We start from the raw sequence: 13,346 nt of genomic DNA, 5'->3' as shown, positions 1-13,346 counted from the left end.
GTATGGCCAGTCTAGAGAAAAGAAAAACTAGGGGGGGACATGATAGCAGCGTTCCGGTGTTTGAGGGGCTGCCCCAAAGAAGAGGGGGTCCAGCTATTCTCCAAAGCGCCTGAAGGCAGGACAAGAAGCAACGGATGGAAACTAATCAAGGAGAGAAGCAACCTGGAACTAAGGAGGAATTTCCTATCAGTGAGAACAATCAATCAGTGGAACGGCCTTGCCTCCAGCAGTTGTGAATGCTCCAAGGCTGGACGTTTTCAAGAAGAGAGTGGACAAGCGTCTGAATTTGGAACGCCATGACGGTGGGAATGCCGGAATGGTTTGTAAGTGTGAACAATGGTCACAACTTGGAACGGGCGCTAAATGGACTGTTGTAAGTCAAGGGCTACCCGTGTTTTATATCCCGGTGACCGGAAAACCGGATGCAGTCTTCCCAGCCGAGTCTCACCAGTGCTGCAGACCCATCTCCAGCCCGAAAGGGCCAGATCAAAAATTCCCGGATGTGGTTCAGACAAATAGGCAACCTGCTGAAAATGTAATTCCCTTTCCTCCGCCTGCTTTTTCCTAGCCGTGTTTTCCAGAAGAGGAAGGGTTAAAGCTTCTTTTATTCTCTCTCCAGAGAGAGGGAGAGAGGCAACCTCAAGTGACTGCCTTAAGAGGCCATCTGCCATCTGGCTGCCTCCCCCCACCCCACCCCACCATCCGAAAGGGGGGAAGGGGGGAATCTGCAAGCAGATGCCACTTGCGAGGGATCAGCATCTTCTTTTCCTCCAGGACATCATTAGGTTGGTAGGCAGAGGTATTAAAGTGAATCCACCCTGGCTTTCTAAAGAAGTCCACCTGAGAGCTTTTCCAAGAACTGAGCCTTGGTTCTCCTTCTCCTTCTTCTCCTCCTCCTCCTCCTCTTCTTCTTCTTCTTCTTCTTCTTCTTCTTCTTCTTCTTCTTCTTCTTCTTCTTCTTCTTCTTCTTCTTCTTCTTCTTCTTCTTCTTCTTCTTCTTCTTCTTCTTCTTCTTCTTCTCCTTCTTCTCCTTCTCCTCCTCCTCCTCCTCCTCCTCCTCTCCTCCTCCTCCTCTTCTTCTTCTTCTTCTTCTTCTTCTCCTTCTCCTTCTCCTTCTCCTTCTCCTTCTTCTCCTCCTCCTCCTCCTCCTCCTCCTCCTCCTCCTCCTCCTCCTCTTCTTCTTCTTCTTCTTCTTCTTCTTCTTCTTCTTCTTCTTCTTCTTCTTCTTCTTCTCCTTCTTCTTCTCCTTCTCCTCCTCCTCCTCCTCCTCCTCCTCCTCTCCTCCTCCTCCTACTCCTCTCCTCCTCCTCCTCTTCTTCTCCTCCTCCTCCTCCTCCTCTTCTTCTTCTCCTTCTCCTTCTCCTTCTCCTTTCTCCTTCTTCTCTTTCTCCTTCTTTTTGGAAAAAAAAAATCCTTCAGGCTAAAAGACCTAAAAGACAAACTCTGTCTGCTTGGTTGGTCAAAGAAGCCTCTAAAAAAAAAAAAAAGAATCTGCTCTCAAAAGTTGCCCGGAGAAAAAGGGAAAAAAAAAAACACGAGAGGGGCTGTCATTTTTTTCCCTACAGCAACCAAAAAAACACCATCAGAGAAATTTCAAAGACAACCCCCCCCCAAAAAAAAGGCTACCTTGGAGAGAATTCGTATTAATATTAAGAAACTGAACTGGACGTTATTCTCCCAGCCTGGAACGTAGGGAGCAGCATGAATCAATTCTCTCTCCCCTTTTTAAAAGTTCCACTAATACTTTCTAAGTGACAGATATCCGGACAGGCAATAAAGGAGAGAAACGGACTCTGGAGGTTTTATAGGAATAACTTCAAAATTCAGTGTCAGGCAATAGCTTTCAAGTTTAAACAGGAGCCTTCTAAACTGCCAAGGGTGAGTCAACATAATAGGAGGAAAAAGGCAAAATCCAGCTGCTTTTTGAGGACTAAATTCCTGTCTACTTGATATTTGGAAATCCGAAGTTGATTTGGGATGCGGTAACAAATCCCTCAGCAAGGAATAGCTGCGTTAATCTCTTTTCGTTGATGGATGGATTGATTATGTGCCATCATAGATTTTCTCCATGACAATCTGTCTCTATCTAGTCCAGCTGTTCCCATGGTGCACCCACTGCCACAGTAGCTGAATTCATCCACCTTGCTCTTCCTCTTCCTCTTCCTCTCCCCTCCCCTTCTCTCTTTGTCTTCTATTCCTTCTCTCTTTTTCTTCTCCTCCTCTTCCTCCTCTCTTCTCCGCTCGGCTCTGCTCTCCTTCCTCCCCTTGCAGCATCCTCATGGTCAATATAAATCCATTAAACAGTCATATATTTCAAAGACCAAGGCAGTTGAAAGGTAAAGAGAAAATCAGAAGAGCGTGTTTCATGCAAATCAACACTTTCACTCATATTTAGATTTGGCATTGTCACAGCGACAGCTTGAAATTTACTGTTTCCTATCTGAGTTTGGTCTCTGAAATATATTACTATTTATCCATATATACCTAATGTTTTTTTTTCTACCCTTGTTAATAAAGAAATATTCTGGTTCATCTTCTTGATGGATAAGAGAAAAAAAAATCTTATTTAAAATATATTACTCCTTGGTCTGCTCTGCATAATTTTCCTTAGTAGGGAATCTGGAGATAATTCCCCCCCCCAACATCTCTTCTTCATATAAACCTCTCCCTGAAGGCTTAAAAAAAATGTGATTGAACATTTGGTGACATTTCAAAAAGTGACACCCACACCGAGTGAATTTAATTTCTTTCTAATCCACTTGATTTCAGCGCTGGATCTTGGTGGATTTTTTTTTCTTTCAAAAATGCCCAATCCAGTCTGCACATCTGGCTGACTAGGCCACCAACCATAATAATAATAATAATAATAATAATAATAATAATAATAATAATAATAATAATAATAATAATAATAATAATAATAATAATAATAATAATAATAATAATAATAATATGGGTTTCTGAGCATACATCTGCCAATATTCAGGCACTAGGCAGCATTCCCCGTGCATTATTGTGGACCGGAAATTAGCTTCTCCTTTTTTCTTAAACCTACTGTTCTGTGAAGACAAATTCTCAACCACCTGAAATGGGATGTATATACCTGGGCATAATCGGAGTTAACAAATCAAAACATGTCTTTTGTACATAATTTGCATCCTTGATCTCTGGTTCATTTCCTAACCCAGAAATGAGGCTGTTCTGTCTTGAGTTATAAATTGCACCACGTCCTTAGCAGTGACTCCAACATGCATCTTTCAAAAAATTACAGAAAATAACAATCAATTTTCCATGCTGATGGTATATATTTATCTTGCTGGAAGAAGTGGGGTAGACCCCCTTCTCCCCACCCCTCCTTCCAAGAGGTCTAGTAATGACATCAATTAGTGCTCTGAGGGAAACAGCCACCCATTCCAATAAGAGCTTTACATCCAGAGACAGCCGTACTCTGACGTAACCACCACCGCCGGCTGTCAAAAATAAAAATAAAAAACAAGCAGAGAATGGGGGATGCGCTCAATATACAGGACAACAATGGAGGATGGAAGCAGGGCCTGATCCTTGACTTTGATGGAATCAGAGGGACAGAGAATGAAAGACTCCTCCTCTAGTTTTGAAATAAGCAGAAGATATGCGGAAGGAAGGAAAGAAGGAAGGAAGGAAAAAGAGAGAGGGAGGGAGGGAGAGGGAGAGAGGGAGAAGGAGAGGGACAGGAAGGAAGGAAAGGGAGGGAGGAAAGAAGGGAGGGAGGGAGGGAAGGAGGAAGAGGGAGGGAGGGTGAGAGGGAAGGAAGGAAGGAAGGAAGGAAGGAAGGAAGGAAAAAGAGAGAGGGAGGGAGGGAGGGAGAGGGAGGGAGAGGGAGAGGGAGAAGGAGAGGGAGAGGGAGAGAAAGGAAGGAAAGGGAGGGAGGGAAGGAGGAAGAGGGAGAGAGAGACGGAGGAGGAAGAGGGAGGAAGGAAGGAAGGAAAAAGAGGGAGGGAGGGAGAGGGAGGGAGAAGGAGGGAGGGAGAGGAAGAGAGGGAGAAGGAGAGGGAGAGGAAGGAAGGAAAGGGAGTGAGGAAAGAAGGGAGAGAGGGAGGGAAGTAGGAAGAGGGAGGGAGGAAGGGAAGGGAGGAAGGGAAGGGAAGGGAAGGGAAGGGAAGGAAGGAAGGAAGGAAGGAAGGAAGGAAGGAAGGAAGGAAGGAAGGAAGGAAGGAAGGAAGGAATCCAGAACTATCAAAGAGAGAGACAGACAGGTATCCCGGCAGGGGCAAAAACCATTGAGATCAACACACACAAAACAAAATTCAGGTCAATCTTTGGTGAGGGGAATGTTGGTAAAGTTTAACATCCGATGTGCGCGCAATCAAAAAAAAACAAAAACCCAACACAGTCCTAGGCTGCATTAAGACAGGGATAGACGTGAGATCACGCATAGTGTTATAATGCCTTGGTATGGCCACACTTGGAATCCTGCATCAAGTTTTGATCGCCACGATGTAAAAAAGATGTTGAGACTCTAGAAAGAGTGCAGAGAAGAGCGACAAAGATGATCAGGGGACGGGAGGCTAAAACATAGGATGAACGGTTGCTGGAATTGGGGATGTCTAGTTTAATGAAGAGAAGGACCAGGGGGGACACGATAGCAGTCTTCCAATATCTCAGGGGCTGCCCCAAAGAAGAGGGAATTGCTTTATTCTCCAAAACATCTGAGGGCAGGACAAGAAGCAACGGACGGAAGCTTATCAAAGAGAGATCCAATCTAGAATTAAGGAGGAATGTCCTGACAGAGAGAACAATCATTCAGTGGGACAGCTGGCCTTGGTAGGTGCTCCATCACTGGAGGTTTTTCAGAGAAGATTGGACAACCGTTTGTCCAGAATGGCGTAGGTAGGACCTCCTGCTCGAGCAGGGGGTTGGACTAGAAGACCTCCAAGGTCCCTCCCAACCCAATAGTTCTAGCTTGCCTGTTCCACAGCACAAAATTTCACAGGGGTCTCACCTGCTGCCCTACGTCAAGTCCTGAGGAAATAGCCAGCTTTTTCCGTGGTTTTTGGACAGAATACAAGCCTTATGAATCTCAGAGAGGAGTTTTGATCTGGAGGACATGGAAAACGAGATATTGAAGGATAATTTATCTTACTGGACGCTTTCTTTCTTTCTTTCTTTCTTTCTTTCTTTCTTTCTTTCTTTCTTTCTTTCTTTCTTTCTTTCTTTCTTTCTTTCTTTCTTTCTTCTTTCCCTCTCTCCTTCCTCCCTTCTTCCTTCCTTCCTTCCTTCCTTCCTTTCTTTCTTTCTCTTTCTTTCTTTCTTTCTTTCTTTCTTTCTTTCTTTCTTTCTTTCTTTCTTTCTTTCTTTCTTTCTTTCTTTCTTTCTTTCTTTCTTTCTTTCTTCTTTCTTTCCCTTGTGCAAATGTTTTTCCCTTTCTCCAATCTGGTTTGCATTTCTCATTCCTTCTCCCCTACTGATCCTTTTCTTTCTCTTACCGGATTGTTCTGCAAAGTGCCCCGAGCAATGTTAATTCCAGGAAAATACACAGAATGGGGAAAGAAATATCGAGGTGTTCCCTCCAGGCCCTCATTACTCACGAAGCAGGCTGAGGCAGCAAAACGGGAAGGGGTGGGAGAGATCTTTCTCTGGCACTAGCTGTTTGAAGCTGAAAATCAGTACGGGGAAGAGAAGTAGTGAAGCTGTAAGTGAGTGAGATTTACTCAGTCGCTAGGTGAGACATCGGCTCAGTGAGTTTTGCCCCCGTTTTTACGACCTGGCTTGCCACCGTTGTTAAGTGAATCACTGCAAGTGTTAATTTAGTAATATTGACTTGGCTTGTCAGGTCCCAAAAGGGATCAGGTGACCCCGGGACGCTGCGGCCGTCATAAATAGGAGCCCATTACCGAGTGTTCGAATTTCGATCACGTGTCCATGGGGATGAATCTAACCAGTAAAACGCAAAATCCCCCCCTTTTTTTTAGTCACGTTTTTGGCACCTTGCTAAGCCCTGGTGGTACTCAAATATTGTCGTGTCCTAAAAGTGGTACAATCTGTAAAAAGGTTGGAAAGTCCTAGACTAGACCCCCAAAATTCTATTCTATTCTATTCTATTCTATTCTATTCTATTCTATTCTATTCTATTCTATTCTATTCTATTCTATTCTATTCTATTCTATTCTATTCTATTCTATTCTATTCCATATTTTCTATTCTATTCTATTCTATTCTATTCTATTCTATTCTATTCTATTCTATTCTATTCTATTCTATTCTATTCTATTCTATTCTATTCTATTCTATTCTATTCTATTATTCTATCCTATCCTATCCTATCCTATCCTATCCTATTCTATTCTATTCTATTCTATTCTACATTCTACATTCTATTCTATTCTATTCTATTCTATTCTATTCTATTCTTCTATTCTATTCTTCATTCCATTATTCTATTCTATTCTATTCTATTCTATTCTATTCTATTCTATTCTATTCTATTCTATTCTATTCTATTCTATTCTATTCTATTCTATTCTATTCTATTCTATTCTATTGTGTTTTTCTCTATCTGAAAACCATAGCCTCTGCAGATACTGATTGGGCATCCGTGGATGAAATTTATAGCGCTCACCCAAGGCAATAACAAAGCAAGGACTTCAGACTTCAGTGTAGTTCTTTCTTCCTTGAGGTCCAATCCTGGCTATTTTTCTCTTTGGTCCCTCCGAGATTGCCTTGATCTGTTCCCCAACCTAGCACGGAGACGGGCGTCGGTTGTCCTCAGCTGCCCTATTATTAAAAGGGCCTTTTCCCTGATGGGGACTGTAAGCAGCCTTCAGGAATGAAAAATCTGCTAGGATTTGGCACCCTCGGCCTCGGAGGGATGTCAGAAAACTGCGGGGATTGGAAAAAGGACGAAGAGAAGCAGAGGAGAGAGAGAGAGAGAGAGGGAGGGAGAGACAGAGAGAGAGAGAGAGATCAGCAAGAGGGACGGGGCAGTTTTATGACAGCAATCGTGATAGCAATCGTCCTGTTGGGAAAACTGTGGCACAGAAGACTCTATTTTCTCCTGCCCCGAAGGGCAGGGACCGGGACGGATGAATTAATGCAACTGGAAAGACAGGTCAGGCTAAAGGTCAGGAAGATCTTCCAAAAGCGTACAAGCTGTCAGCCAGGAAAACAGACTGGCGTGTGCTCTGGTATATGTTGTCAGCCGCATCAGCTCCCCAAGAAAGGGGATTCTGAATGCCAATGAAAAGAATAACGGGACAAAAGAGTTGGAAGGGACCCCTGGAGATCTTCTAGTCCAGCCCGCTGCTCAAGCAGGAGACCTTATAAAATTCTGGAGCGATGGCTATCCAGTTTCTCCTTCTTGAAAACCTCCAGTACTGGAGCACCCACAACGTTTGGAGGCAGGTGGTTCCACAGATGAATTGTCCTCACTGTCAGGAAGTTTCTCCTTAGTTCTAGGTGGCTTCTCTCCTTGACGAGTTTCCCTCCGTCACTTCTCGTCCTGCCTTCTGCTGCTTTGGAGGATAGCTTGACTCCCTCTTCTTTGGGGCAGCCCCTGAGATATTGGAAGGCTCCTATCATGTCTCCCCTGGTCCTTCTCTTCATTAAACTAGACACACCCAATTCCTCCAATATTTCTTCATATGTTTCATCCTCCGGTCCCCTAATCATCTTGGCTGCTCTTCTCTGCACGCTTTCTAGTTCTCGACTTAACAGCTACTGTTGCCACCCGAGTTTTTGTTGCCAAGCTATACGGTTCTTAAGCAGGATATACCTTTTTTCTACGACCGTTTTTGCCCCGGTTGTTAACGCAAGCTTCCCTCATTGACTTTGCTTGTCGGAAGTCGGTTGAGGAGGTCGCAGATGGTGCTCACGTGACCCCAGAATGCTACAATTAAGTACAAGCCTGTTGACAGATCATGTTCACATGACCACAGGGAGGCTGTGAGGTCATTGGTGGTAAGCCACATGTTTCAGCACTGTTCTATCTGCGGTGGCTAAACAAATGGTCTATAGGTCGAGAACTGTATCTTTTCCAAGGTTTTGTTATTCTGCCAAGGGCTAAACGGTGGTATCTTTATTCACTTGCAGATTCTTTTCCTGTTTATTTATTCCCTGATTTATCATTTTTATTTATTGTATTTATAGAGCTGCCCAGCTCACAAAACACGACTCTGGGTGCCTCACAATAAGAAGTGATAAGGCAGCAATGGAAACAACAATCAACAATATCGTACAGAATTTAAAAAGCAAGGAGGCCGTGTCGGATTGTGTTACAGATTGCGGCACCGTCTCATCAGCTCACGTCCAGTTGAGACCCCAGCCCCCCCCACCCAAAAGTTGGCAGTAGATCTTAAAATCAAAATCCAACCCCCCATTTCAACATTCTCCCTGCCAACTCTAAGATTGCTGTACTTGTCATTAGTTTGGTCTTCCTTCTGTTTAACCATATTCTCATTTTTTTTTCTCTCCCCCCCCCCGCACGCCTTGACTTTCATTATTACAGCCTGCAGATCGTTTGCAAGTTTGGCTTTCAGATTAGGGTCATCAGCACAGCCCAGGGTACTGGTGTCTCTTTCAGCAATTTCAAAGGTAGCCTCAATCTTCTCTGAGTATATATTATATTCAGCCTACAGATTGAACAGATAAGGGAATGGCGCGCTAACCTTCTCTAAGGCATTAGCCAACCTGGAGTCCATCTGCTTTGCCATGCTCCATCCGCATAATGGCACCTTGTCCTGTTGTGTAGGTTTTATACGATGAGAATGAGAGAGAACAGAGAATAAAAGGGTGGGAAGGAACCTTGAAGGTCCTCTAGCTGTGCTGGCTCTGGAATTCTGGGAGTCGAAGTCCACGAGTCATAAAAGAGCCAAGGTTGCCTACCCCTGGCCTAGGCCTAGGCCGCTTTATGACTTGTGGACTTCAACTCCCAGAATTCCTGAGCCAGCCATGCTGAGGAGAAAGGGAGAGGTTTCCAAGCTGAGCCATGCTGGCTCAGGAATTCTGGGAGTTGAAGTCCACGAGTCATAAAAGAGCCAAGGTTGCCTACCCCTGCTCTTGGACCATACTTGCTCAAGCGGGAAACCCAGACAAATGGCTGCCCAATCTTTTCTTCAGGGATGGAGCACCCATCACTCTGGGAATCACTTTTGGTGTGAGTTAGGGTGGCTACACCAATTTGTTTAATAAATATATAAATAAAGAAGGGCAGACTGGACCACGACGAGGTCATGTCCAGTTTCATTTGACCATGGAATGGCTTGCCTGACCTTGGATCGCCAACCAGTCTCAGCCCAAGCTACTTTTGTAGCATCGTTGTAGTAGGGGTGCAACGATGGGAAATGCCACCTTAGGCTCATGGAGGAAAGACAAGATTGAAACGGGGGTGGGGTGGGGGGTGGGAAAGGAGAAAGAAAATAGTTGCTCGGATGCTTCCAAAACCTGTTAGAACCAATGCATCAGTCATGTTTTAAATTATTATAATGTTTAGACAGCTGGCTGAGGCTTCCAATCATGTTGTCAGCTGTGGTTTAAAACAGGGAGGAAAAATAAGAGCTCAAGAAAATATTGCGTTGTAAAAAAATGGAAACAGGGTCCTGTCACAACAATAGTCCCAGATACTTTCTGCATTCTTCTGCTTTTCAATCATGGCGGGCAAGGATTAGTGCTTGGGAGATGTTGTTAGAAGACTTCGAAGGCAGACGGCACTGCAGATCTACAGAATGACGGAACAACGGAGTTGGAAAGGAGGTCTTCTAATCCAACCCCTGCTCAAGCAGAAGACCTTATATAATTCTGGACAAATGGTTGTCCAATCTCTTCTTGAAAACTTCCAGCGTTGGAGCATTCACCACTGCTGGAGGCAAGGCCGTTCCACTGATTGATTGTTCTGACTGATAGGAGATTCCTCCTTAGTTCCAGGTTGCTTCTCTCTCCTTGATTAGTTTCCATCCGTTGCTTCTTCTCCTGCCTTCAGGCGCTTTGGAGAATAGCTTGACACCCCCCCTTTCCTTGGGGCCGCCCCTGAGAGATTGGAACATTGCTATCATGTCACCGATTGTGATTCCTCTTCATCACGTTACAATCTCTTTTTCCTTCCTCTGTGGACGGGCTTTTTGTCCCCACTGCTCTTACTTGCTTATCAAATTTTGAAAGAGGGACAGGGGAGTAAGGCAAAATGAACGGAGCTATTCCACGAATGCCTGGCTTCGGGCCTTCCCTTGGGTTAACTCAGAAACGCTGCTTACTTCTCCCACCGTTCTCTCAGTTCAACTTGGGGGGAAAGAGAGCCTGCTTCTTTCAGCAGAGGAAACAAGAAAATAAAAATAAAATTACTAGTGAAATTCTCATGGGAGAAATGTGATGTTTGGACACCTAAGTGGCGAAGGGTTTGCCTGCCGCGCTGCAAAGTTCTCTCCCGCGGTCTGCAATCTTTCCAGTTTTTCACGCTTCACCTGGGGAAGATCAGGAGGAAATCCTTTCCAGAGAAAGGGATTTCCCCTGCCCCCCCCAAAAAAAAATCCAACTGCCATTTCAAAGTGGAAAACACACAAAAACTGTACCAAAGACTCGGTGCAGTCAAACTCAACTCTTAGGCGCTACCTGGACACATTTGGGCCAGCGCAACAATGGTTTGTTGATTTAATTACTTATCAAGTTCAGGTTCAAGCTCATGATTTATCAGGTGCAGGACAAGAAGTAATGGCTGGAAGATCATTAAAGAGAGGTCCAACCTAAAATTAAGAAGAATGTTCCTCACAGTGAGAACAACGAATCAGTGGAACAGCTTGCCTTCGGAAGTTCTGGGTGCTCCAACACTGGAGGTTTTCAAGAAAAGATTGGAGAGCCCTTTGTCCGGAACCGTCTAGGATCTCCTGCTTGAGCAAGGGGTTGGACTAGAAGACCTCCAAGGTCCCTTCCAACTTTGTTATTCTGTTTCCTGTAACTTTATATAATTGTGGTTTATTACTTCCTTCCTCTGGGAATTCTTTCCGGCTTCCTTCTCTAGATTACAATCCTATGATTTTTGTTATAATTTCTCGCACTCTCTACAAGTGTTGACCCAATCCAACCTTGGTCAAGACTGCATGACCTTGGCCATTTTAACTGTAAAATAAACAGCCCCCTTCGAAACTCTTCCCCGACAGCAACAACAACAAAGCAACTTCACGTAAACATGGGGCGCGAATGGTGCACATTTTGGAATCTCCAGCTCCTGTGTTGAAAGTAGACTTGCTTCTCGAAAAGCTTCCCCACTTCTGACCTAAGGGCAAGGTCTTCACAAGGCGATAGCCTAGTGGGCTATGATTTTGAGGGTATTGTTGACAAGCAGGGCAAAGCAGCACATTTTCTGCAACAGCCTCTCAAGAGACACCCTGTCAATTACCGTGAAAGCAAAGAGAAAAATGACTCCACTACTTCCATACAACAGACTTGTTTGTAGACCACCACTCTGCCCTGGTTCCTAATGAGCAAATGCTACTTTGGGACCACTTCAGGGAAAAGCAAAGAGGGAAGCTATCAAGAACAAGCCTGTTTGCCACCAGGGCCCATGTGGTTACATCTGTTTGTCCTTCAGGAAGCTCCTAGGTGACGTGTCTTCTCCAGACATGCAGCTGAGTAATGGCATAAAAAAGCTTGGATGAAACCACCACAGTCTTTCACTGGGATTCCTCCTCCAGGAATCATATATGGTTTCCAGTCTTTACAAGTCCTATATTTCTCCAAGAACTCAATGCGCTCTCTCTCTCTCTCTCTCTCTCTCTCTCTCTCTCTCTCTCTCTCTCTCTCTCTCTCTCTCTCTCTCTCTCTCTCTCTCTCTCTCTCTCTCTCTCTCTCTTCTCTTCCTCTCCCTCTCCCTCTCTCTCTATCTTTCCCTCTCCCTCTCTCTCTTTCTCTCTATCTCTCTCTGTCTGTCTCTGTCTCTCTCTCTGTCTCTCTCTCTGGTCCAAAGACAGCCAGAAAGAAACCATGGCTGAACACGGACTTGAACCCAGGTTTTCACTGTCCTAGACCAATACTCTTAACCAAGATACCGTAGAGGTATATATCACATCTAGTTTCCACATTTCTCTTTCTCAATCCATAAGATTTCTTTGAGAAATCCTAGCACCACTGAAATACTCTTGGTAGAGTTTTATTTCAGGAATATACGAAACTGGCACGGCAGATGCAGTTTAAGCAGAAGGACAATATTTATGTCTAAAGGATATTCACCCTTCACTCTTTTTTGAGCCAAATAATGCGTACATCACTGCATTTCTGCCTCCTGACAGTTTCCATTCCTGTCTGGATCTTTGAAGGTCACAGGAGATCCATTATATTATCAATCTATCTCTATCTATCTGTCAGACAACTTGATAAGCATCTTGGGTCAAGAGTGACCCTCTATATCCATAAGGGCGATTACCATCACTGGATGCTAAATTAAGAATCTTTTTTTCCCCCCTTTGGCTCGTCGCTTGTCCCATGAATATCAGAAGTGGAGTGGAAGAGAAGGAGAATGTCTTCTCACCCAGGCAAAATTAATCCGAAAAGAGCATCCCAGATCAACTCAGACCCAGAGCAGCCCAAAAGAAGATTCACCCAGAGGCCGATCCAAGCCAAACAGACAGCACAGATAAAGAGCAGCAGCAGCAGCAGCAATATTTAACCGAACCGTAATATGATGTCAGCGGTATTAGAGGCGAGCATAAAAGCCGGAGGAAGAAATAATACGAGTGATAATAAATGCAATCCGTGTAGCCGGGGCCAATTGTCATTAACATAATTTGCTGCACCAAAGGGTCACGGAATCGAAGAGGCTGAAGCCTTTTCTCTGCAGCCTGGGGAAAAGTTTGCAACCCTGCCCAGTGATGACCACCACCATCCCATCCCCCAAAGAGAACAGCCTTCGGGGATCCCCCAACAGAGAAGATCTCGGCTAGCAAACCTGCAGAGAGACCCGGTTCTCCTCTCGCTCGAGAGGGTCTAGGGCAGGAGTGACCGAAACGAGGGGGGGAGGAAGCCTTACCTGGCCAGGGGCTTGGCACGGGAGGTGATCTTGGTCATTATGATGCTCCCCAACCTGGGGGTGGCCACAGCTCGGAAGGTCCCTTCCCAAAACTTCTCAAACAGCTGCTTCTCGCCTTGCTGAAGGCTGGCCATGTTGCGGAGCTCTCCGAGGTTCTGAAAAGGCGCCCCGCGTTGACATCCAGCAGGGCGTGGGGGGGGGGGCGCGTCCGGAGGAGGGGGCTTTCCCTGCCTTTGGGACCCTGGGTTGGGGGTTGCCGAATAGGCGGCCCTGGAGGAGGGGGTTCTCGCTTGCTTCTCGATCCAGCTACGGAGATACCCTGACCGAGGCGGGTTGTTTTTTTCCCCCCCTTCCCCCT

At 45.2% G+C, this 13,346-nt stretch overlaps 1 protein-coding gene across 1 annotated transcript in view; it reads right to left on the bottom strand.

The window, feature by feature from the left end:
- The window catches only part of SRRM4 (serine/arginine repetitive matrix 4), a gene marked incomplete at both ends in the record, with an annotated part of 60,113 nt that extends 46,991 nt beyond the window's left edge, over positions 1 to 13,122 (bottom strand). The window contains one exon of the mRNA XM_081338823.1: positions 12,989 to 13,122. Coding sequence (XP_081194949.1) covers positions 12,989 to 13,122 — 134 coding nt within the window. The remainder of the gene's footprint in view (positions 1 to 12,988) is intronic.
- Between the last annotated feature and the right edge of the window lie 224 nt (positions 13,123 to 13,346).

The sequence above is a fragment of the Vipera berus genome (assembly GCF_964194415.1).
Source record: "Vipera berus genome assembly, chromosome: 14".
NCBI classification, from domain to species: Eukaryota; Metazoa; Chordata; class Lepidosauria; order Squamata; family Viperidae; genus Vipera; species Vipera berus.
The sequence above is the reverse complement of the archived record's forward strand: the minus strand, read 5'-3'. Positions and strand labels throughout refer to the sequence as shown.